The following is a 23,449-nucleotide window of genomic DNA, read 5'->3' on the forward strand; positions in this document are numbered from 1 at the left end:
ACTAATACCAGCGTATTTTTTCTGTTAACTCCTAAATGACTAACTGGAATTTGAAATCCCCATGTGCTGTGGTGGTTTCAGATTCAAGTCACTGGATCAATGCTGCTGTTCTCTGAATACTAGCCCAACAATATGATCAGTGCACTACCATAGTCCTCTTCAACTGCAGCAGCATTTCTGAAGTGCCATAATAGTACTCTAAAATTTGAACTCTGATCCTGAAATTTTTCACCTCGGAATCAAAACTCCTTGTGCTCCACCATTGGCGAATGGACTCTCAATGTGTCCGCTGCAAAGAACTTTGACTTCCAAAACACCTCCACCTTCAAAAGGTGATGCATGCGTCATTGCCATCATCCAGGACACGTCCTTTTCTCATTGCTTCCAGGACTGACAAGCCCCATCTGCCCGGAGCAACTGGTTTTAAGCCGCCAGTAATCTACCCTTGCCCCTTCTCCTGTCAGTAGAAATGGTTCTGTCAGGCTTAGCAACTAAGCCACATGTGAAGGCCAGGAGCTGGACCTGTTTGTCAGAGGCTATTTGAGACACACACGATTGGGAGCATTTATTAGGTAGTGGGAGCTTATCCCCACTACCACTCCTAGCTATAACAATCTTAAGGAACCTGGATTATATATGTATTGATTTATCTCAGGACTTCAGAGGGTTGTGGACAGTGTAGAAGATTGTCAAAGATCACTGCGCAATATAGATCAGTTGCAGATATGGGCAGAGAAATGGCAGATGGAGTTTAACCCAGATAAATGTGAGGTGTTGCACCTTGATAGGGCAAATGCAAGAGAGACAGTACACTGTTAAAGTGCAAGATACTTAGCAATGTTGCTGAGCAGAGAGATCTTGGGATCCAAATTTAAAGCTCCTTGAAAGTGGCTAGCCAGGGCGATAATGTGGTTGGGAAGACTTATAGAATACTTGCTTTTATTAGTCGAGGCACTGAGTTCAAAAGTCAACAGGTTACGTTACAACTTTATGAAACTGTTCTAAACCTCTTTTTCACCATCGCCAAAGCCTTAACATCTTTCCTAGAGTGAAAAATACTCCAGATTTAGCCTAACCAGAATTTATAAAGTTGCAACCTAACCTGATGACTGGCAATATCACGAGAGGCTGGATAAACTTGGGTTGTCTTCTCTGCTGTGCTGGCAGCTGAGGGGAGATCTAATAGAGGTTTATAAGATCATGAGAGTGGACAGAGAGTATCTGTTTCCCAGGGTTGAAATGTCTAATACTAATGGGCATTGCAGGTGAAAGTGGGTGGATTCAAAGGGGGTATGAGATGTAGGTTTTGTATTCAGGGAGTGGGGAATGCTTGGAATGCGCTGCCTAGTATGGTGGCAGAGGTAAATACATTAGAGGCTTTTAAGAGATGTTTGGATAGGCGCGTAGATGTAAGCTAGATGGAAGGATTTAAAAATAGTGTAGGTAGGAAGGATTAACATTTTGGTGTACTACATTGTGGGCTGAATGGCCTGTTCCCATGCTGTACTGTTCTATGATCTACGTTGATGGAGAAAAATCCCCATTGATACTGAGATCTGAGTAATTTTCCACTTACAAATTGTCAATGTATCTGATGTGGTTGCCTCATTCTTGTTGGTGCTTCAACACCCACTAATTCCAGAGACATTTCAGGTCATTTCCAAACAGATTAATGTGCAGCAGTCTTTTGCAAAATTGCAATAAACTCAAGTTGCTTCCAAATGTCATCTTAAACCTGATTAGACAGGGTATTTTTACAACTGTTTTCAGGTGATGGCATTGGGACTCTTTTTTGAAACTAATTGGTGTTTTATGATGCTTAGTCATGTTGAAATACCAATACAACTGGTGTAGTCATGATAGATACTTTAACAACTGGTGAATGGGAAATTACTTAATAGGATCTCATAACATAGTTTCAATGGGGATTTTCTTGATCAAATCCCTGAAGCTAGAAAACACTGGGCATTATTTTTTTTGAGATGGCAATCCCTTATATCTTTCAGCCTTCACAAAATTTCCAAGAACTCCTGAAAAATCCAAACCATGAATGGAAATAACAGACCCAAAAATTTAGAGAAGTTAAATAATTGGCACTTCTGTAAAAAATGCATTAATATTTTGGCACCGTTCTCCCACCACTCCCGGGTCACCAACAAGTGCCGGGTAATGGTTGATGGTTCCTGAACCTGGTGGTGTGAGTGCTGAGGCTCCTGTACTGTCTTCCTGATGGCAGCAGTGAGAAGAGAGCATGATCTCGGTGGTGGGGGTCCCTGATGATGGATGATGCTTTCCTGTGATGTTTCATGTAGATGTGCTCAGTGGTGGGGAGGGCTTTACCCATGATGGACTGGGCCGTATCCACTACTTTTTGTAGGATTTTCCGTTCAAGGGCAATATTTCATAAGTATTATTGAGACCCTATAGTTTAAATATAATTCGTCTACTTGTTATTTTAGTTAATTTGTAAATGTTTAGTGGTGTTGACTAGTGGAACTGAGGGCAGGTGTGGTACTTCGGACGCTTGCGGGGATAAGTGCCCGGAAGGAGATTGGAAGGAAGGGACGAATGGAGAAGGGAATCGCGGAGGGAGCGATCCCTGTGGGAATTGTGTAGGGGGTGGAGGTAGAAATATGTTTGATGGCAGGATCTCTTCAGAGATGGCGGAGGTTGCGGAGAAAGGTGTGTTGGATGCGGGGACTGGTAGGTGAGGACAAGAGGAACTCTATTGAGGCGGCGGGAAGATGGGGTGAGCGCGGATGTTCGGAAATAAAGGAAATGCGGTGAGGGCTGCATCAATGGTGGAGGAAGAGAAAACCCGTTTCCTTGAAGGAGGAGGACACCTGGAAATGAAAGCTTCATCCTGGGAACATATGCGGTGGAGAATGAAGGAACCGTGAAAAGGGAATCTCGAACTTATTAAACGCAACACCTTTTTTTTTGTCGCTGGCTTGTAATGACAGGCCATGTCCATTAGAGGGCAGCCTGCGATCCAGCTGCTGATGTTGACACAAACCTATTGAAACACCTCCTCACTGCTAATATTGATCAGCCACGTGATTTTAAAAAGTTCAAAGATTTTTTTTAAGGAAGCAATTGCATGTCACTGTGCGAGTACGCGAGGGAGCAGTTGCATTCCGAACAAAGGACGGTGCCCCAGGGGTTTGCCAGGTCGAGCTGCGTTCATTCATAGTCAATGAAGGCAGCCCATTCAATACACTCAGATCAGCCTTGAAGTGAATGGCGGAGGAGAGTTCAGCGTCTGGAACTTACTGTGCAGAAACCTCCAGCCTTGGTGTTGCTGGTTTTGGGACATCGGCGTGAGATCCGAAGTTAGATGCGATGGCGACGAGGAAAGGATTCACCCAGCAGGAGATAAACAAGACGGTGTGGGAAGTGTTGGACCGATATACAGAGCTGAACCCTGTGGGCTCGGGAGCGTATGGCACAGTTTGGTAAGTCAGTTTCGCTATGTCCCGATCTTTTGCCTAGGGATTAGATATGGTTAAAACTTGTTACTGGCAGGTCTGTTCCTTCCAAGAGTTTAAATAAACGAAACGCGGATGCTGGCTCAGCACGTTAAAAGTTTCTAGTGATGAGGGTTATTGTACGCTTCCGGGTTTTCAGGAAACCCAGCGTTTACCTTTGTCTCCTGTTCCACCGCTCCAAGTTCTGAAGCAGGGAACGTTGAGATTTACCTTCTGCCCACTGTGATTCTGGCCAACAGCTCAGCCATTGACAAGCGAACCGGAGGCAAGGTGGCCATCAAGAAACTGTACCGGCCCTTTCAGTCCGAGCTCTTCGCCAAACGGGCTTATCGGGAACTGCGGTTGCTGAAGCACATGAAACACGAGAACGTGAGTGAATTGTTTTCCCCCTCCCAAGAGAGAAAAAAAAATCCGAACTCCCAGAGATTACAGCTCTTTAGAATAGATTTTTGGGCCAAAGATTTCAGGATGTTTTTGTGTTAATCAGGGAGTGTCACTACGCTGTCATTCTCTCGATCGGAAACCAACGCCTTTACTAATCCTGGTTTCTGGAGGTTTCGCTTCCACTCTGCTTTCGCTTTTGTGGATGGTTGTGCCTGTCCCGTGAATGGAGGCGGACGTCATTAGAAAAATCAATGAGTGCTCAGCCCGCCTTTTTCATTCAAGATCAACCTTCAACTTCATCCTCTGCCGCCTCCATTTCAAAGTTCAAATTAAATGCAATGCCCAAGTTTGTCACCACGTCCGCGACGTGTTGGCTTGCGGGCAATAAAGGGAGGCTGGCAGACGACCAATGTGGCAAAGTGCGAAATCAAAAATAAACAAAACAAATAATGCCGAGGACCTGAGTTGTAGAGCTGTGAATCCAAAGCTTGTGGGATCAGTTCGATGCTGGAGTGAGTGAAGTTATCCACTCTAGTTCAGGCTGTAGGGTAATAACCCTGAAGCTGGTGATGTGGGACCTGAGGCTCGTGTGCACCATTTATCTTTATCTGTTTATTTATTTTATTTATCTATTTATTAATTTACTCTCTTACTTATATTCCAATATAAAGGCCTTTCCAGCAGTTTGAGTCGCACTGCCCAGTAATTCCCCCGATTTAACCCTAGCCTAATCACGGGACAATTTACAATGACAAATTAACCCACCAACTGGTACACCTTTGGATGTGGGAGAAAACCGCAGCAGTGGGGAAGAAGCCCTGGTCGCCTGTACTGCAAAGTGTTGTGCTAACTAGTAAGCTCCTATACCTTCTTCCTGATGGACAACAGCCAGATGAGAGAGGGGACTGGGTGGTGGGTGCCCTCTATGATGGACAGCAGCCAGATGAGAGAGGGGACTGGGTGGTGGGTGCCCTCTCTGATGGACAGCCAAATGAGAGAGGGGACTGGGTGGTGGGTGCCCTCTATGATGGACAGCAGCCAGATGAGAGAGGGGACTGGGTGGTGGGTGCCCTCTATGATGGACAGCAGCCAGATGAGAGAGGGGACTGGGTGGTGGGTGCCCTCTCTGATGGACAGCCAAATGAGAGAGGGGACTGGGTGGTGGGTGCCCTCTATGATGGACAGCAGCCAGATGAGAGAGGGGACTGGGTGGTGGGTGCCCTCTATGATGGACAGCCAGATGAGAGAGGGGACTGGGTGGTGGGTGCCCTCTATGATGGACAGCAGCCAGATGAGAGAGGGGACTGGGTGGTGGGTGCCCTCTATGATGGACAGCAGCCAGATGAGAGAGGGGACTGGGTGGTGGGTGCCCTCTATGATGGACAGCAGCCAGATGAGAGAGGGGACTGGGTGGTGGGTGCCCTCTATAATGGACAGCCAGATGAGAGAGGGGACTGGGTGGTGGGTGCCCTCTATGATGGACAGCAGCCAGATGAGAGAGGGGACTGGGTGGTGGGTGCCCTCTATGATGGACAGCAGCCAGATGAGAGAGGGGACTGGGTGGTGGGTGCCCTCTATGATGGACAGCCAGATGAGAGAGGGGACTGGGTGGTGGGTGTCCTCTATAATGGACAGCAGCCAGATGAGAGAGGGGACTGGGTGGTGGGTGCCCTCTATGATGGACAGCCAGATGAGAGAGGGGACTGGGTGGTGGGTGCCCACTATGATGGACAGCCAGATGAGAGAGGGGACTGGGTGGTGGGTGCCCTCTATGATGGGCAGCAGCCAGATGAGAGAGGGGACTGGGTGGTGGGTGCCCTCTATGATGGGCAGCAGCCAGATGAGAGAGGGGACTGGGTGGTGGGTGCCCTCTATGATGGATGCTGCTTTCTTGTGGCAGCACTTCTTGTAAAGGTGTTTAATGGTGGGAGGGGCCTTTCCTGTGATGGACTCGTCTGTATCCATTACTTTTTGTAGGATTTTCCGTTAAGTAATTCCATAAATTTCCACACCTTTGGTTTATTTTGAAATCCCCTCCATGTGGTGACACCTGATGTGGAGAAGGTGCTAATATCAGACACAGAAACAGGCCCTTTGGCCCATCTAGTCCATGCCAAATCTGAGAATGCTAGAAGCAGCTCCAGCCATATCAGTGGAAAGAGAGACATTTAATATTTCAGGTGGAAGGCTATTTACTTGGCGTCTGGCCCTGCTAGCATCATAGTTAACAAAATGTCTGTTTATCTTGTTTACCTTTCAGTTTGCGCCTCTGTAGCAGTAAATGGTTATAGCTGCGCAGTGGTTTCACACAATCCGCCCTCTCTCTGGGTTTCAGTCGCTTAAACTGCATGATCTTCCTGGTTGGAACGTGAATTTTCTTTTTGATAGGAATGGTTTAGAGCAGAGGTTCTGTGAACCCTTTCTTAATGGTATTGGTTCACGGCATTTAAAAAACACCTGGTTTAGAGGGATATGGGCCAAATGCAGGTTAATGGAATCAGTTTGGGAGGGTAGCTTGATTAGAATCAGAATCAGGTTTAATATCACTGTCATGAAATTTGTTAGCTTCATGGCAGCAGTACAATGCAATACAAGATAATATAGGAAAAATAAGTAAATCATTTACAGTAAGTGTGTGTGTACATACATTTGTGTGTGTGTGTGTGTGTGTCAGTGTGTGTGTGTGTGTGTGTGTGTGTGTGTGTGTGTGTGTGTTTGCTTAGAAGTTTGACTGCTCCAATTAAACCAGCCAAAATGAGCTTTGCTGCTATTATGAAAGTAGGAACATTTTGTCATATGGTGGGCATTGGGAATGGACCCAAATGCAAGACATAGACACTGAGGTACTAGGGATAGGACTAGGTGTGTCAAGAAAGTAAGGGAAGTGGGGAAGGAACAACGCTGGACAAGACACAGGCCCTGGACGAGACTAAGAGACAGGGCATGGGCTAGGACTAGAGTAGGAAAGTGGGACCTGGACAAGGACTGTGAGCCAGAGACTGGACAGGGACCCGGAACCTGGGTCTTGACTCGGGCTCGGACTCCGGATCCAGGCGAGGGCTGGACGTGGGGGCAGGACACAAGACTCCAGGGCTGGACAAGGACATGAAGCTCAGACTTGATCTTGATCGAGGGAGAGCAGGAGCACAGAGCCTAGGATGAGGGAGAGCAAAGCAGAAGTGGGGAGAGGCATAGCTGGACATGGACATTAGCCGGGGATGAGATCAGGACTCAGGGCCTAGGCTATGACTTGGACTTGGACACCGACTGGAACCTCCACGGAGCCTTGGACACCGACTGGAACCTCCACGGAGCCTGGGACACCGACTGGAACCTCCACGGAGCCTGGGACAGGGACTGGACACTCCTCGGAGCCTTGGACACCGACTGGAACCTCCTCAGAGCCTTGGACACCGACTGGAACCTCCTCAGAGCCTTGGACATGGAGCACAGGAACACAGAGCCGGGACCCCTCCTTGGTGACAGGACGTAGGGCCGGGGCTTTACACAGACACTAAACACAGGGACACAAAGAGACAGTTCCAAGTTCAACAATAGATAGTTCCTTCTGTTGGTGAGGCAAGGCTCCAGTCTCACTCCAACAGCTGAACTTGAGAGCGATACAGGCCTGGGTTGTCGGCAGGGCTCCAGAGGGAAGGAAGGGAACAGTCCAGGCTCAGAGTAACAGCAAAAGCAGCCTGACTTACCCCACGGAGGCAAGGACAGGAAGGGACAGATCCCACCATAGGGTAATAGCCTGACTTACCCCCCGGAGGCAAGGACAGGAAGGGACAGATCCCACCATAGGGTAATAGCCTGACTTACCCCCCGGAGGCAAGGACAGGAAGGGACAGATCCCACCATAGGGTAATAGCCTGACTTACCCCCCGGAGGCAAGGACAGGAAGGGACAGATCCCACCATAGGGTAATAGCCTGACTTACCCCACATAGGCAAGGACAGGAAGGGACAGATCCCACCATAGGGTAATAGCCTGACTTACCCCACGTAGGCAAGGACAGGAAGGGACAGATCCCACCATAGGGTAACAGCCTGACTTACCCCACGGAGGCAAGGACAGGAAGGGACAGATCCCACCATAGGGTAATAGCCTGACTTACCCCACGGAGGCAAGGACAGGAAGGGACAGATCCCACCATAGGGTAATAGCCTGACTTACCCCCCGGAGGCAAGGACAGGAAGGGACAGATCCCACCATAGGGTAATAGCCTGACTTACCCCCCGGAGGCAAGGACAGGAAGGGACAGATCCCACCATAGGGTAATAGCCTGACTTACCCCATGTAGGCAAGGACAGGAAGGGACAGATCCCACCATAGGGTAATAGCCTGACTTACCCCACGTAGGCAAGGACAGGAAGGGACAGATCCCACCATAGGGTAATAGCCTGACTTACCCCACGTAGGCAAGGACAGGAAGGGACAGATCCCACCATAGGGTAATAGCCTGACTTACCCCACGTAGGCAAGGACAGGAAGGGACAGATCCCACCATAGGGTAATAGCCTGACTTACCCCACATAGGCAAGGACAGGAAGGGACAGATCCCACCATAGGGTAATAGCCTGACTTACCCCACATAGGCAAGGACAGGAAGGGACAGATCCCACCATAGGGTAACAGCCTGACTTACCCCACGTAGGCAAGGACAGGAAGGGACAGATCCCACCATAGGGTAACAGCCTGACTTACCCCCCGGAGGCAAGGACAGGAAGGGACAGATCCCACCATAGGGTAATAGCCTGACTTACCCCACGTAGGCAAGGACAGGAAGGGACAGATCCCACCATAGGGTAATAGCCTGACTTACCCCACGTAGGCAAGGACAGGAAGGGACAGATCCCACCATAGGGTAACAGCCTGACTTACCCCCCGGAGGCAAGGACAGGAAGGGACAGATCCCACCATAGGGTAACAGCCTGACTTACCCCACAGAGGCAAGGACAGGATACCAACAAGACAAACCAGCCACCATACGCGAACCCAGGGCCACTTATATTCCAACCCCAATATGAGAATCAGGTGCCGGTGATTAAGCCCAACTGAAACAAGGGACAGCCAGAAGACCCGGAGTCCGGAGCACACGGACCAGACCGTGAACCAGAAAGCGGATTTCACGGACCGGACCTTGACACATTTAGAGCCAAAACCTTTGTTGATTGCAGAACACTTTAGGTTTCACGTGTGGAATCAAAAGGAAGGGGAGTCCATTTCAGCTGAACTGGAGAGATCGAGCATTGCCATTTCAGTGATGGGTTTAATGATGCAATGAGAGATCGTTTAGTTTGTGGAATCTTACAAGAAAGTGTTCAAGAATGATTCATAACTGAAGCGCTAACATTTAAAAGAGTAGTTGAAATACTGTAGCTGTATCAATAGAAAGCAGACAGAGATGTAATTGAGTTGCAGTCTCAGGAATGAAAGAGCATGAACAAAATTGCGACGTTTAAACAGGGACCAACCTGGCTGAACAAGTTGTGTTATCATCGCAGCAGGGGCTCACATACACCAAACCAATGCAGGTGCAAAGGTGGAACTTGCAGAAAATGCAACAAAGTAAGACAGATACAAGGAGCTGTACCGGGAAGAGAAAAAGATCAAATGTCAGGTTGGAGTTTCTAAAAGAGCACGAATCTGCATGATGAAAAATCTGATAACGATGAGTGTGACACAGGACTGGGTAGCCTTGAGACTTACAAATGTGAAAAGTAGCAATAGATAAGCAATTTGGTTTACACCAGAAGTGAATGGTAAATTAATTAAAATGCAATTGGGCTCTGGCTTGGCTGTTTCAGTCATTCTACAAAATGATTTGAACAGCATTTCAAAGATATTGAACTGAAGCCTGCAGATTTCCAACTAAGAACTTAAACTGGGAGAAAATATAACTCCTGTGGGAATGATATTCATAACTGTGAGATTTAACAACCAACAAGCCACATTGGCTTGTATGTGGTTAGAACAGGAGGGCCAGCATTGTGGGGACATGATTGACTGAGAAAGCTACGATTTGATCGGAAGTCCATCCACCATTTGCATGCTGCACCCCCTGCAATAGAGTCAACTGAAAGAGAATTAAGAAAGATACTGGATGATGCCACAGCAGTGTTCAAGGATGGCGCTGGAAACCTCAAAAATATCAAAGGTAAAATTGTGTTAAATTAAAATGCCTCAACCAAGTTTTACAAAGCCCATCCAGTTCCTTATACCATCCATGTTAAAGTAGCCAGTGACCTGGATTGCTTGACAGCTGAAGGAATTCTTTCCAAGGTTGAGTGGAATCCATGAGCAATGTTAGCCACAAAGAATGGGACTGTCAGGATCTGTGGTGATTCAATGTCACCATCAACCCAGTACTGAAAGTAGTTCAATACCCTCTGCCTAGAATAGAGGATATCTTTACAAACCTTACCGGAGGAAGATACTTCAGCAAAGTGGAATTGGCTGAGGCCTACCTACGGATGGAGATGGAACAAGGGTCCGAAGTGTTTCTCAACATAAGCACTCAGAAAGGGCTTTATCGCTATGATAGGCTTTTAGGAGTAGCATCTGCACCTGCGCTCTGGCAGAAAGCTCTGGACCAGGTGCTGCAAGGCTGCCCAGGCACTCAGTGTTACCTGGATGATATCATTGTTACTGGAGAGGATGACAAGGAACATCTCCCAAATCTCAAAATAATGTTAAAAAGATTAGAAGATTAAGGGCTTAGAGCATGACACAAGAAGTGCAAATTCTTTCAACCAAGCATCACTTAGTGTGGTCACACCATTGATGGACAAGAATTACACTAATGTGCTGAGAAAATTCAAGCAGTTTGTGGATGCCTCAAAGCCAAAGGACATGTCACAGTTTTGGTCCTTTTAGGATTTGTTGATTACTATAACAGGTTCCTGTCAAACCTGGCTACCGTGCTCCACTTCTTCTTCTGCTTCTGCTTAGGACTGCGCAAGCACTGCCAGGCAGCTGTTATAACGCACTGTCTGTGTGAACGGATTGAGAGTTAAATTGTAAAGTGAGCTGTTTTGATTAGATCCCCTAAATTGATTTGATTGAGTCTATCTTTAAAAATATTAACGTCACAAATACTGCACAGGTCTGGCGGCAGAAGATTCCACTCTCTTGTTGATCTTGGGTAGAGGGAGTTCTGCTAGCAAATCTTGTTGAATGAAGGGGTTTCCAGTACGTGAGGTCCAGTTTGCTGTCAAGTTGGACTGACCCTGTGACGAGTTTGGATGTTTGATGGAGTGATGTTGTGAACTTCTTTGAAAATGAAGATTAACCATAGTTTAGTACGTCGGTTTTCAAGTGGCTCCCTCTGAAGGTTAGAGAGCATATTGGTGACACTGGATTTCCTGCTGTAATCGTTTAGCACAGAGCGAGCGGCAGGGCATTGGATTTTTTCAATGGACTTCTTATTGTTAGCTTGAACTCACTACTACTGATCAGGAAGAAATGGCAATGGACAAAACAGTGTGAGGTGGCTTTCCAAAAGGCAAAGACCCATATCATCCAATGAAATCCTCCTGTGACATCTTGCTTTATGGTATAGGTGAAGTCATGTCACGTTCCCTTGCCGCTGCAGAGAAAAATTACACACAGACTGACAGGGAGGCCTTGAATCTGGTTAGGGATGTAAGACTTTCCACCAGTACTTCTTGCAGGGGGAGAATTTACTCTCATTCCTGATCATCGATCACTGGTGTCCATTTTCAGTCCACAGAGGGGTGTTCCACGAACAGCAGCTGCACGAATGCTCTGTTTTTTAGAGAACACAATTACAAGATTGAAGGGGCAACTAATCATGGAAATGCTGATGGATTGTCCCTGTTTATCCTTGGAAAAAAGAAATAACTGAAAAATTTAGAAAAAAGGGCACCCCTCTTGACGTATTCTCCCTAATGCAAATCAAAAGTCTCCCTATCATGGCAGAGGTGATCCAAAGGGATCCCAGAAAAGACCCCTCACTGTCTCAAGTCTATATGGCCATGAAGAATGGCTGGAATGTGCAGCGGAAACTCCAGTTCCCCTATTTTTACCAGTACCGGGATGAACTTCCCCTTGACAGTGGTTGCCTTATGTGGGGACTGAGAGTTGTTGTATCATCCAAGTTGAGAGAGGTACAGGTCGGTCATCTTGGCATGATCAAAACAAAAGCATTTGCTCAAAGCTGTGTCTGGTGGCCTGAGGTAGACCAGCAGGTCGGGCAGCTTGCCATGCCCCATTCGGGATGCCAACGTGTCCACAACAAAAGTGTCCAGAGCTGTCATAACCACTTCCTTCAGACCCAGAGTCAAGTCCGAGAACCACCACGGAGGAGACTCCAGGATCTGAGATACTTTCACGGCCATATGTGCGCGCTTCGCTTCAAGTAAAAACAAAGTTGGACATATTATTCCTGGCTCCATGTTCTTATTTCAATTCACTTTTTGTTTCGGAGTTATAAAACATAAGATTCCTCTCATTTAGCAACACACAAAAGTGCTGCAGGAACTCAGCAAGTCAGGCAGCAGCTATGGAGGGGAATAAACAGTCCAGGTGATGGGCCAGGACACGTCATCATGAAGTCATTTAGTGTGGGTTGCTGAAGATATCCAGCACCTGCAGAACCCCTTGTGCTTGTGATTCCTCTCTAAAATCACAATTAGCTCGTGGTTCAGCATTCTACTTCATGTATTCACGGAATGTATTAAGTTGTCTTTTGCACACCGGTTGAATGTACAGGTTGGTTATTGGATCTATATTCAACACTGTCATGTCATCTGCAGAAATTCTCTGATGACTCAGCAATAATTGGGTGTATAACGGGAGGATGAATACAGAGCCCGGGTGGAGGACTTTGTCAAACGGTGCAAGCTGAATCATCTGCAGCTCAACATCAGTAAGACAAAGGAGATGGCAATGGACTTTAGGAAGACTAAGCCTGGACTACTCCCTATTACTGTTGATGGTGAGGATGTGGATGTGGTGAGGACCTACAAGTACCTGGGGATGCAATTAATGTGTTTGAATGTAATAGAACAGTACAGAAGCATTGACCATCTATGTAAAGTATGAAAAGGCATTGAATGGTTATTCTTGTAAATGATTTTTTTAATTGTGAATAAGGCTTATTTTGTTTATATAAAATCTGGTTCTGGAGGGGTAAGCCTGAGGTTCAGATGGCTGAGGCCTGGTTACAGCTTGCAGTGTAATCTGCTCAACGATAGTCATGAACCTTGGGCCTCAGGCTGTTGGCAGCCACGCAGCCATAAGGCTGTAGGGCTAGCAGAGGTGGGCACGGGCATCGGGTCGCATCAGGTGCTCTCCGGCCCTGTAATTGCATGTCATTTACTGTTCCAGTATTACTTCCAAATTATTCCTTCACTTTGGCTCAGTAAGGTTTACAATACAACTGCGTAGAATGCCAATGCAGTAAAATTAATCATAATTCAAGAACCATATCATGGAAGCATAGTGTTTCACCACGGTAGTGTAGCGGTTAGCGTGACACTGCTACAGTTCGAGGTGTTGGAGTTCAGAGTTCGGAGTTCAATTCTGGTGGCCTCCTCTGTAAGGAATCATTGTAGATCCTCTGCATGGAATATGTGGTGTTTTCCCCAGTCCTCTGGTTTCCTCCCACAGTCCAAAGATATACCAGAAGGGTTAATTAGTCATTGTAAGTTGTTCCGTGATTAAGTTAGGGCTAAATTGGGGTTATTGGGTGATGCTGGGCAGTGCTGCTCGAAGGAGCACAAAGGCCTATTCTACCTTGTATCTCTAAATAATTAATAAATAAATGCATATTGAGTTGCCTCAACCTTCAACCTAAAGTGCATCAACGGACTATTAATTAGTTATTCATACTCTGAACCCCCCCATAGAGTGACTATGGTTAATTTCTTAAACTAGAAATTGTTGCCGGGTCCAACTATGCCTGGTAACTTTGAATTGTGTGTCAATCTTTCTAAGTGATAACTAAAATTCATTTTTGACAATCTAAGAACTGTTTTAAATGAAGGAAGCTTCTATGATAATATAGTAACAAGCAATGAACCCAATCTGAACCAAGCCATTGGGGCCATGTGGGTATTGAAGTCATTTTATAAAGACAGTGCAGCTTCTTTGTTCAGTCCCACGTTAGGGTAACAGTGTTCAACATCCAGACACTGTTACCATAGTAACACACCAGCGTTCCCACACTTGATGTTCACATGCCCACAATGACATAGAGCTTCAAACAATGACCATGTTTGCTGTATTCATGTGAAGTGCATCTTGTCAACAATATTTCTTGGATAAGTATTTTCACTATTTTGTATTTATTTACACTGGCCCTTCTGGCCCCATAGGCCTCACCACCAAGCAACCCGTCTAATTTCAGTCCTAGCCTAATCACAGGACGATTTACAATGACCAGTTAGCGTACTGAACGGTACTGTCTTTGGACTGTGGGAGGAAATCGGAGCACCCAGAGGAAGCACATGTTGCACATGGGAAGAACCTAGAAACTTCCTTTCAGAGGCTGCTGGAATTGAACTCCGAACTCTGACGCCCACTGCTGTAATAGTGACTTCTGTGCTGCCGTGGTGCCTCATACATTACTTCCATGGGTTCCACTTCTTTAACATTTTAATGTGATTTCAAACAAATTAATTATGCATATCATTTCCTTTGATAGTGCAGCTTGTATTAATTATTTATCTGACAGCCAGTGACAACTGACATTACATGGACTTGTTGTGATTGTTATATTTAGTAACATCAAAACATGAAACTAATTCAAGAAAAACATGGGAATCCAGGAATGCAGGTCTAAACTCCATCTTAACTTTAAGTGAGGCACGTACATTATCACAATTAATGTATTTAACTTATAACCTGTAATTACTTATTTAAATGAACATTACATTAAACTAGACACACACTCACACTCACACACACACACACACACACACACACACACACACACACACACACACACACACACACACACACACACACACACACACACACACACAATTACTTGCATGGGTTCCATTTCTCTACATGTACATATATATCAGGCTTCTGTTAGTCTCAAGAGATGGACCATGGATTTGTGCCTTGGAAAGTTTCCAGTGTGCAGGCCTGGGCAAGGTTGTATGGAAGACCAGCAGTTGCCCAAGCTGCAAGTCTCCCCTCTCCACGCCACCCATGTTGTTCAAGGGAAGGGCAAGGGCCGATACAGCTTGGCACCAGTGTTGTCGCAGAGCAATGTATGGTTAAGTGCCTTGCTCAAGGACACAACACAGCCTTAGCTGAGGCTTGAACTAGCGACCTTCAGATCACTAGACCAACGCCTTAACCACTTGGCCATGCGCCAACACACATGATCACTCAAATGTTATTGAAATATTAAATGGACAACAGTAACTTTGACAAAGACTGACCTTCTTGGGCTGATATGCACAAAATGCTGGGGGAGCTCAGTGGGTCAGGCAGCATTTGTGGAAATTAATAAACAGTCAACGTTTTGGGCTGAGACCCTTCTTCAAGACTGGAAAGGAAGGGGGAATGTGCCAGATAAAAAGGCAGACAGAGGTGAAGAAGGATAGTTAGAAGGTGATAGGTGAAACCAGGTGAGTGGGAAAGGTGAAGGGCTGGAGAGGAAGGAAACTGATAGGAGAGGGGAGTGGATCATAAGGGAAAGGGAAGGAGGAGGGGCACCGGGGGAGGCGATAGACAGGTGAGGAGAAGAGGTAAGAGGCCAGGTGGGGAGTAGAAGGAAGAAGAGTGAGAAATCAATATTCATGCCATCTGGTGAGAGGCTATCTAGATGAATATGAGGTGTTGCTTCTCCACCCTGAGAGTGGCCCTATTGTGGCAAAAGAGGAGGTTGTGCACCATTTCAGGGAAGGGAAGGGGCAGAGTGGTGCCAGGGTAGGGGGGTTAGATAACAGTTAACAGTTGGGAGAGTGACATCCAAGGATAAACATTGTATTGAAAGGACAGGCAGGTATGCAGAAGGGGTGGGGCAGCTCTGTGGGTAAAATATGAAAGCAAATCCTTGGAAAGAGGTGACATAGGATTGGAAGATGCAGAATCCTTGTGAGTAGAGTTATGAAACTGCAACGGTAAAAAAGGCTCTGATACAAGTGATATACAGGCCTCTGAACAGTAGCCAGGATGTGGGCTACAAATGACAACACGAGATAGAGAAGGCATGTAATAAGGGCAATGTTATGATAGTCATTTGGGGATTTCAATATGCAGCTAGATTGTAACAATCAGGTTGGTGCTGGATCCCAAGAGGGGGCATTTGAGAATGCCTACAATGTGGCTTTTTAGAGCAGCTTGCAGTTGAGCCCTCTAGGGGAACAGCAGTTCTGAACTGGGTGTTGTGTAATGAACCAGATTTGATTAGGGAGCTTAAAGGAAAGGAACCCTTAGGAGGCCGTGATCATAATATGATAGAATTCACCCTGCAGTTTGAGAGGGACAAACTAAAGTCAGGTGTATCTGTATTACGGTGGATTAAAGGGAATTACAGAGGCATGAGAAAGGATCTGACCAAACTTGATTGGAAGGGAACACTAGCAGGGATGATGGCAGAACAACAATGACTGGGGTTTATGGGGGAAATTTGGAAGGTACAGTCAAAATAAATCCCAAGAATGAAGAAATTTTCCCAAGAGAGGATGTGGCAACTGTGGCTGACAAGGGAAGACAAAGAAAGCATTAAAGCAAAAGAGAGGGCATGTAATAAAGCAAATATTTAGTGGTAAGGTAGAGGATTGGGAAGCTTTTAAAAATCAACAGAAAGCAACTAAAGAAGCCATAATGAGAGACAAGATGAAATATGAAGTTAAGCGGGCCAGTAATTTAAAAGCAATGCCAGAAGTTTTATCAGATATATAAAGAATAAAGAAGAAGCGAGAGTAGATATCGGACCACTGGAAAATGACTATGGAGAGGTAGTAATGGGGACAAAGAAATGGCAGAGGAACTGGAAGAACTTAATAAGTATTTTACATCAGTCTTCGTGGCTGATAACAATAGCAGAATGCCAGAAATGCAAAAGTTTCACGGGACAGAAGTAAGTGTTGTTGTTATTACTAAGGAGAAGGTTCTTGAAAAGCTGAAAAGCCTGAAGCTACAGTACTATGCAAAAGTCAGTATATTTTTTATATGATTTCACATGATATGGCCTCCGCAGAGCCCTGATCTCAATATTATCGAGGCTGTCAGGGATTACCTGGAGAGACAGCCAAAGTCTGCAGAAGAACTTGAACAAGATGCTTGGAACAACTTACCAGCTGATTTTCTTATAAAACTGCATGACTTTTCATTTGATTATCTTTGAAAGCATCTTCACTTTACAGAATTTTTGACATGTGCCTAGGACTTTTGCACAATACTGTAATTAAGTCACCTGGACCTGATGGACTACACCCCAGGGTTCTGAAGGAGTAAGCCGAAGAAACTGTGAAGTCATTAGCAATGATTTTTCAAGAATTACTAGATTCTGGAATGGTTCTGGAGGACTGGAACATTGCAAATGTCACTCCACTCTTTAAGAAAGGAGGGGAACAGAAGAAAGTAAATTAGCCTGATCTCAGTGGGTGGAAAATGGTAGGGGTCTGTTATTTAGAATGAGGTTTTGGTATACTTGGAGACACCTGATAAAATAGGCCAAAGTCAGCATGGTTTTCTATTGGGGAAATCTTTCCTGACAAATCTGTTGAAATTCTCTGAGGAAGTAACAGGTTGGATAGACAAAGGAGAGTTAGTGGATGTTGTTTATTTGGATTTTCAGAAGGCCTTTGACAAGGTGCCACACATGAGGCTGCTCAACAAGAGGCCAAGTTATTACAGGAAAGGTAGTAGTATGGATAGAAGGTTGGATGACTGCCAGGAGGCAAAGAGGGAATAAAGAGAGTCTTTTATGATCAGTTGTCAGTGACAAGTGGTGTGCCACAGGGATTGGTGTTGGGGCCATTTTCACTTTATATGTCAATGATTTGGATGAAGGAATTGATGGCTCAAGGTCAGGTTTGTGGGTGAGGAAGCAGGGTGTCTACAGAAGGACAGACAGATTGGGGGATGTGGCAGAAGTGGCAGATGGAATACAGTGTAAGAAAGTGCATGGTTGTGCACTTTCATAGAAGGAATAAAGGCGTGGAATATTTTCTAAATGGGGAGAAAATTCATAAATAAAAGATGCAGAGGGACTGGTGAGGAAGGCAAATGCAATATTAACATGCATTTCAGGAGGACTAGGATATAAAAACAAGGAAAAAATGCTGAGGCTTTATAAGGCATTGGTCAGATAGTTTATTTAAAATGGAGGTTGATAGACTGTTCATAAATCAGGTTGTTAAAGGTTACAGGGAGAAGGTAGGAGAATGGAGTTGAGAGGGGTAAAAATCAGGCATGATGAAATGGCGGAGCAGACTCAATGGGCCGAATAATTACTTGCACTTGACGAAGACAGAAACTCATCTCTATAGGCAGATGACGATGTTCGAGAAATTAAATGGCTACCAACCACTTCCAAACAGAGAAACTGCAAGTTGTCTGTGATCAAAAACATTGAGGGAAAAGGTGTGTCTTCACTGGCATAGGAGTAGTCCCAGAAGATCGGAGGATGGCAAATGAATTGGAATCAGAATCAGGTTTAATATCACCGACATATGTCATGAAATTTGTTGTCTTTGTGGCAGTAGTATGGTGCAATATATAATGATTAAAACTGAATTACATAGGTAACAATTATATAGTTAAATAAGTAGTGCAAAATGAGTAGTGAGGTATTGTTCATGGGTTCAATGTCCAATCAGAAATCTAATGGTAGAGGGGAAGAAGCTGTTCCTGAATCATTGAGTGTGAGCCTACAGGCTTCTGTACCTTCTCCCAGATGGTAGCAATGAGAAGAAGGCATGTCCTGGGTGATGGGGGTCCTTAATGATGGATGCTGCCTTTTTGAGGTATTGTTCCTTAAAAAAGTCCTGGATGTTACAGAGGCTAGTGTTATTCCTTTGTTCAAGAAAGGTATTAGAGATAGCCCTGGGAATTATGGACCAGTGAGTCTCATGTCAGTGGTGGGCAAACTATTGGAGAGCATTTGTAGAGGCAGAATTTACGAGCATTTCTTGAAGCATAGTTTGATTAGGGATAGTCAGCATGGCTTTGTGAGGGGCCAGTCATACCTCACAAGCGATTGAATTCTTTGAGGAAGTGACCAAAACAAACTGAAGGTAGAGCAGTGGATGTGGTGCGTGTAAATTTTAGTAAGGCATTGACAAGTTTCCCAGTGGTCGGCTCATTCAGGATGTCAGGAGGCATGGGATCCAGCCTTACATAGATTTAGAACTGGCTTCCCTACAGAAGGCAGAAGGTGGTAGTAGATGGAGTGTATTCTGCCTGGGGATTAGTGACCAATGGTGTCCTGCAGGCATCTCTTCTTGGACCCCTGATCCTTGATGAGGAACTGTAAGGGTGGGTTAGTAATTTTGCAGCTGACGTGAATTTTGGTGCCGTTGTGTAGAAGGTTGTTGTAGGTTACAACAGGACATTGACAGGATGTAGAGCTGGGCTGAGAAGTGGCAGATGGAGTTCAACCCAGAAAAATGTAAAGTCGAATTTGGAAGGCCAAACTTGAAGGCAGAGTACAGGGTTAATGGCAGGATTCTTAGCAGTGGGGGGGGGGGGGAAACACATGGATCTTGGGGTTAATATCCATAGATCCTCAAAGTTGCCACACAAGTTGATAGGTTGTTAAGAAGGCATATGGTGTGTTGGCCTTAATTAGTCGGGGATTAGGTTTGAGAGTCACGAGGTAATGCTGCAGCTATACTGTTGGTTCGTTATAAGCCGTGTTGCAGGATGTGGTTGATCAGGCTCTTTCATCTTCGTCCATGACCATGATTGTTTTTGGCAAATTTTTCTACAGAAGTGGTTTGCCATTGCCTTCTTCTGGGCAGTGTCTTTACAAGACGGGTGACCCCATCCATTATAAATATTCTTCAAAGATTGTCTACCTGGTGTCAGTGGTCGCATAACCAGGACCGTGATAGGCACCGGCTGCTCATACCACCATCCACCACCTGCCCCCATGGCTTCACTGGACCCTGATCACCGGAGTGGGGGTGGGGGGTCTAAGCAGGTGCTACACCTTGCCCACAGGTGACCTATAGACCAGTGGAGGGAAGGAGTGCATTACACCTCCTTTGGCAGAGACGTATCTCCACCCCTGTCACCTATGCAGCTTTATAAATGTGTTACTTTTATAAGTTATGTTAAAAGCCAATGGTCAGTTATCGTTGCTTCTGTATAAGATGGGTTCCATGGGAACTGAAGTTTCAAAGGCAATATACCTAAGGACAGAGCACAGAATTGAGAGTAATTCAAAACACACTGTTCGCAGGGACAAGGTCATATTAACTCTAAAATATTTTAATAGTGCTCTTAAGCAATATATTTATTATAGATCTCTTTACTTTGATAACAATGAGCACTTAACTATAAATAACTTCAACTGTAAATTCTGATAATCACTATTATTGACAGTCACTGATATTAATACAGATTTACATTGTTATATTAAATTACAAGTATGGCCACTACCACTAGTTTAGAATATTTCTGTACTATATTGACGGATTGCTTCAACGACTTAAAGAGCACAATTACATTTCTTTTTGGTTGCTGCTCCACCTTAGTATTTAATGTTGTTGATATGTGGGTGTTGGCGCTGGTTTCATTCAGTGGCTTTTTTCATGATTGGACACGGAAGTGTTAATCCATTCACTTTGCATTTTGTGAGCTTCCTAACTAAAGGGCAAGAAGAGGGTGTAATTTGGATCGAAGCTGTTGAGATATTTCGGGACTCAGAAAACTGACTTGGCCATTATACAGTTCTGGTGCTAATCTGAATTGCTAATTCCCTAGTGATTCCTTGGTGCAGTATACAAAATGTCTGCGAAAGATTCATCTCGTACTGTGCTGTATAATAACCAAGCTACTATACCTAACTAATAAGTCCAAGATCAACAGATACCTAAACTCAACAATACTCTCTTTAAAATCCTTCTTTTCTGGTCTCCTACTTCCCTGACCCAATCCCTTCAATTTGGGACAAAGAAATGGTGGATGAACGTAATAAGTACCTTGCATTAATCTTCACTGTGGAAGACACTGGGTGTGTGCTTGAAGTGCACGAGTATCAGGGAGCAGGAGTGAGTGCCATTGCTATTACAAAGGAAAAGTGTTAGGCAAACTGAAAGGTCTTAAGGCGGTTAAGTCGCCTGGACCAGATGGACTACATCCCAGAGTTCTAAAAGAAGTTGCTGAAGAAATGGCAGACACATCTTTCAAGAATCTCTTGATACTGACATATTTCTGGAGGTTTGGAAAATTGCAAATGTCATTCCACTCTTTAAGAAGGGAGGAAGGCAAAAGAAAGGATATTATAGGCCAGTTGGCCTAACCTCAGTGGTTGGGAAAGTGGTGGAGTCTATTATTAGGACGAGGTTTCGGGGTACTTGGAGACTAATGATAAAACAAGTTCTATCATTCTGTGATTCTGGGATTGAACTCTGAACTCTGATGCCCCAAGCTGTAATAGCGTTATGCTAACCGCTACATACCATAGCTCCTAAACCTCACCCTTTAATGTGCATCCTTTATTAAAAAAAACTACGTTTAGACATGCAGGCAAATAGTTGTCAATAACTTATTTTGGTCAAGTTCCTAATATATCAAGCGTGCAAGATCATAGACTAAATGGCCTGGCCAATCCTGCACTGTTCTGAATTCTGTATATTGTCAATGTTTGGAAACTTCAGGAGATCCAGGAGGAAAATTATTCTGTGAAATTTGGTTGTGGTTTGAAATTCCTTTCCCTGTTGCTTTCATGGAAATTTGATGGCTAAACAGACTGTTAACATTGTTAAGGAAGGTACTGCCATTCCATCATGGCTGATTTATTATCCCTCTCAATCCCATTCTCCTGCCTTCTTCCTGTAACGTTTGACGCTCGGATTAATCAACCTTCGCTTTAAATATGCCCAGTGTTTTGGCCCCCACAGCCGCCTGTGGCAATGAAATCCACAGATTCACCATCCACTGGCCAAAGAAATTCCTCCTCATCCAAGTTCTAAATGGACATCCCTGTATTCTGAGGCTGTGCCCTTTAGTTCTAGATCCCCCCACTATAGGAAATACCCTCTCCACATCCACTCTCTTTAGGCCTTTCAATATTCGTAGGTTTCAGAGAGAACTCCTCATTCTTCTAAACTCCAGTGAATACAGGCCCAGAGCCATCAAATGCTGGTCATATGTTAACCCTTTCATTCCCCGGGATCATATTCGTGATCCTCCTCTGGACCCTCTCAAGTTTTGACGGACTCAATGTAATAGTTTGGGGTTTGCCTACCGAATCTGACAAAAATAAACTGATAAAAAATCAGCCTTTTAAAATAAGTTGTTAAACACTGCTGCAGTTTGAATTGCCTTTCACTGTCAAAGTAACTAATTCAATTTTCCCATTATAGTGCTTTCAATATATTGTTTGGAATGCTGCAGTTTAGGTTTTTCTGTGAAGAACGCAGCAAGAGAGAACGCAGATATCCAGAAATGTAAAGTACATTTGTGTTCTGCTGATTATTAATTAAAGTTGCAATCCATGTAGACATTTACAATTTCTTTCTTTGTTCTTAATGGGAAAGCGTTCAGTTGCTATGGCTGTCAGGCAGCTCCACTGCACAACTCATCGGCTTGGCATCCGTTCAATATGTGCTTACGAAGAGGAACTGGCAAAATGAAATGTAGGGGACAGGATCCTGTTGAACTGGACTAGGTTATCTTTACCATCTCAAAAGTAAGTCATAATCAGAATCTGAATCAGGTCTTTTATAGAACATAGAAAACCTACAGCTTAGTACAGGCCCTTCGGCCCACAATGCTGTGCTGAACATGTCCTTCCTTACCTTAGAAATTGCCTAGTGTTACCTATAGCCCTCTATTTTTCTAAGTTCCATGTACCTGTCCAGGAGTCTCTTAAAAGACCCCATCGTATCTGCCTCTACCACTGTTGCCGGCAGCCTGTTCCACGCACTCACCACTCTCAGTGTAAAAACTCACCCCTGACATCTCCTCTGTACCTGCTTCCAAGCACCTTAAAACTGCACCTTCTCATGTTAGCAATTTCAGCCCTGGGAAGAAACCTCTGACTATCCATACCATCAATGCCTCTCATCATCTTATACACCTCTATCAGGTCACCTCTCATCCTCCTTCGTTCCAAGGAGAAAAGGCCGAGTTCACTCAACCCTATTCTCATAAGGCATGCTCCCCAATCCTGGCAACATCCTTGTAAATCTCCTCTGCACCCTTTCTATGGTTTCCGTATTCTTCCTATAGTGAGGCGACCAGAAACATAGAAACATAGAAAATAGGTGCAAGAGTAGGCCATTCGGCCCTTCTAGCTTGCACTGCCATTCAGTATGATCATGGCTGACCATCAAACTCAGAACCCTGTACCTGCCTTCTCTCCATACCCCCGATCCCTTTAGCCACAAGGGCCATATCTAACTTACTCT

At 45.0% G+C, this 23,449-nt stretch overlaps 1 protein-coding gene across 2 annotated transcripts in view; it reads left to right on the forward strand.

Annotated features, from left to right (window-relative positions):
• The first annotated feature begins 2,997 nt into the window (after window positions 1–2,997).
• mapk12a (mitogen-activated protein kinase 12a) overlaps window positions 2,998–23,449 on the forward strand; it is a 102,192-nt gene continuing 81,740 nt past the window's right edge. For both annotated transcript variants that reach the window (XM_059987431.1, XM_059987432.1), the window contains exons 1-2: window positions 2,998–3,455; window positions 3,728–3,857. In XM_059987431.1, the coding sequence (XP_059843414.1) occupies window positions 3,343–3,455; window positions 3,728–3,857 (243 nt within the window). In that variant the 5' untranslated portion in view covers window positions 2,998–3,342. The remainder of the gene's footprint in view (window positions 3,456–3,727; window positions 3,858–23,449) is intronic.

The sequence above is a fragment of the Hypanus sabinus genome, chromosome 13, assembly GCF_030144855.1.
Source record: "Hypanus sabinus isolate sHypSab1 chromosome 13, sHypSab1.hap1, whole genome shotgun sequence".
NCBI lineage: Eukaryota > Metazoa > Chordata > Chondrichthyes > Myliobatiformes > Dasyatidae > Hypanus > Hypanus sabinus.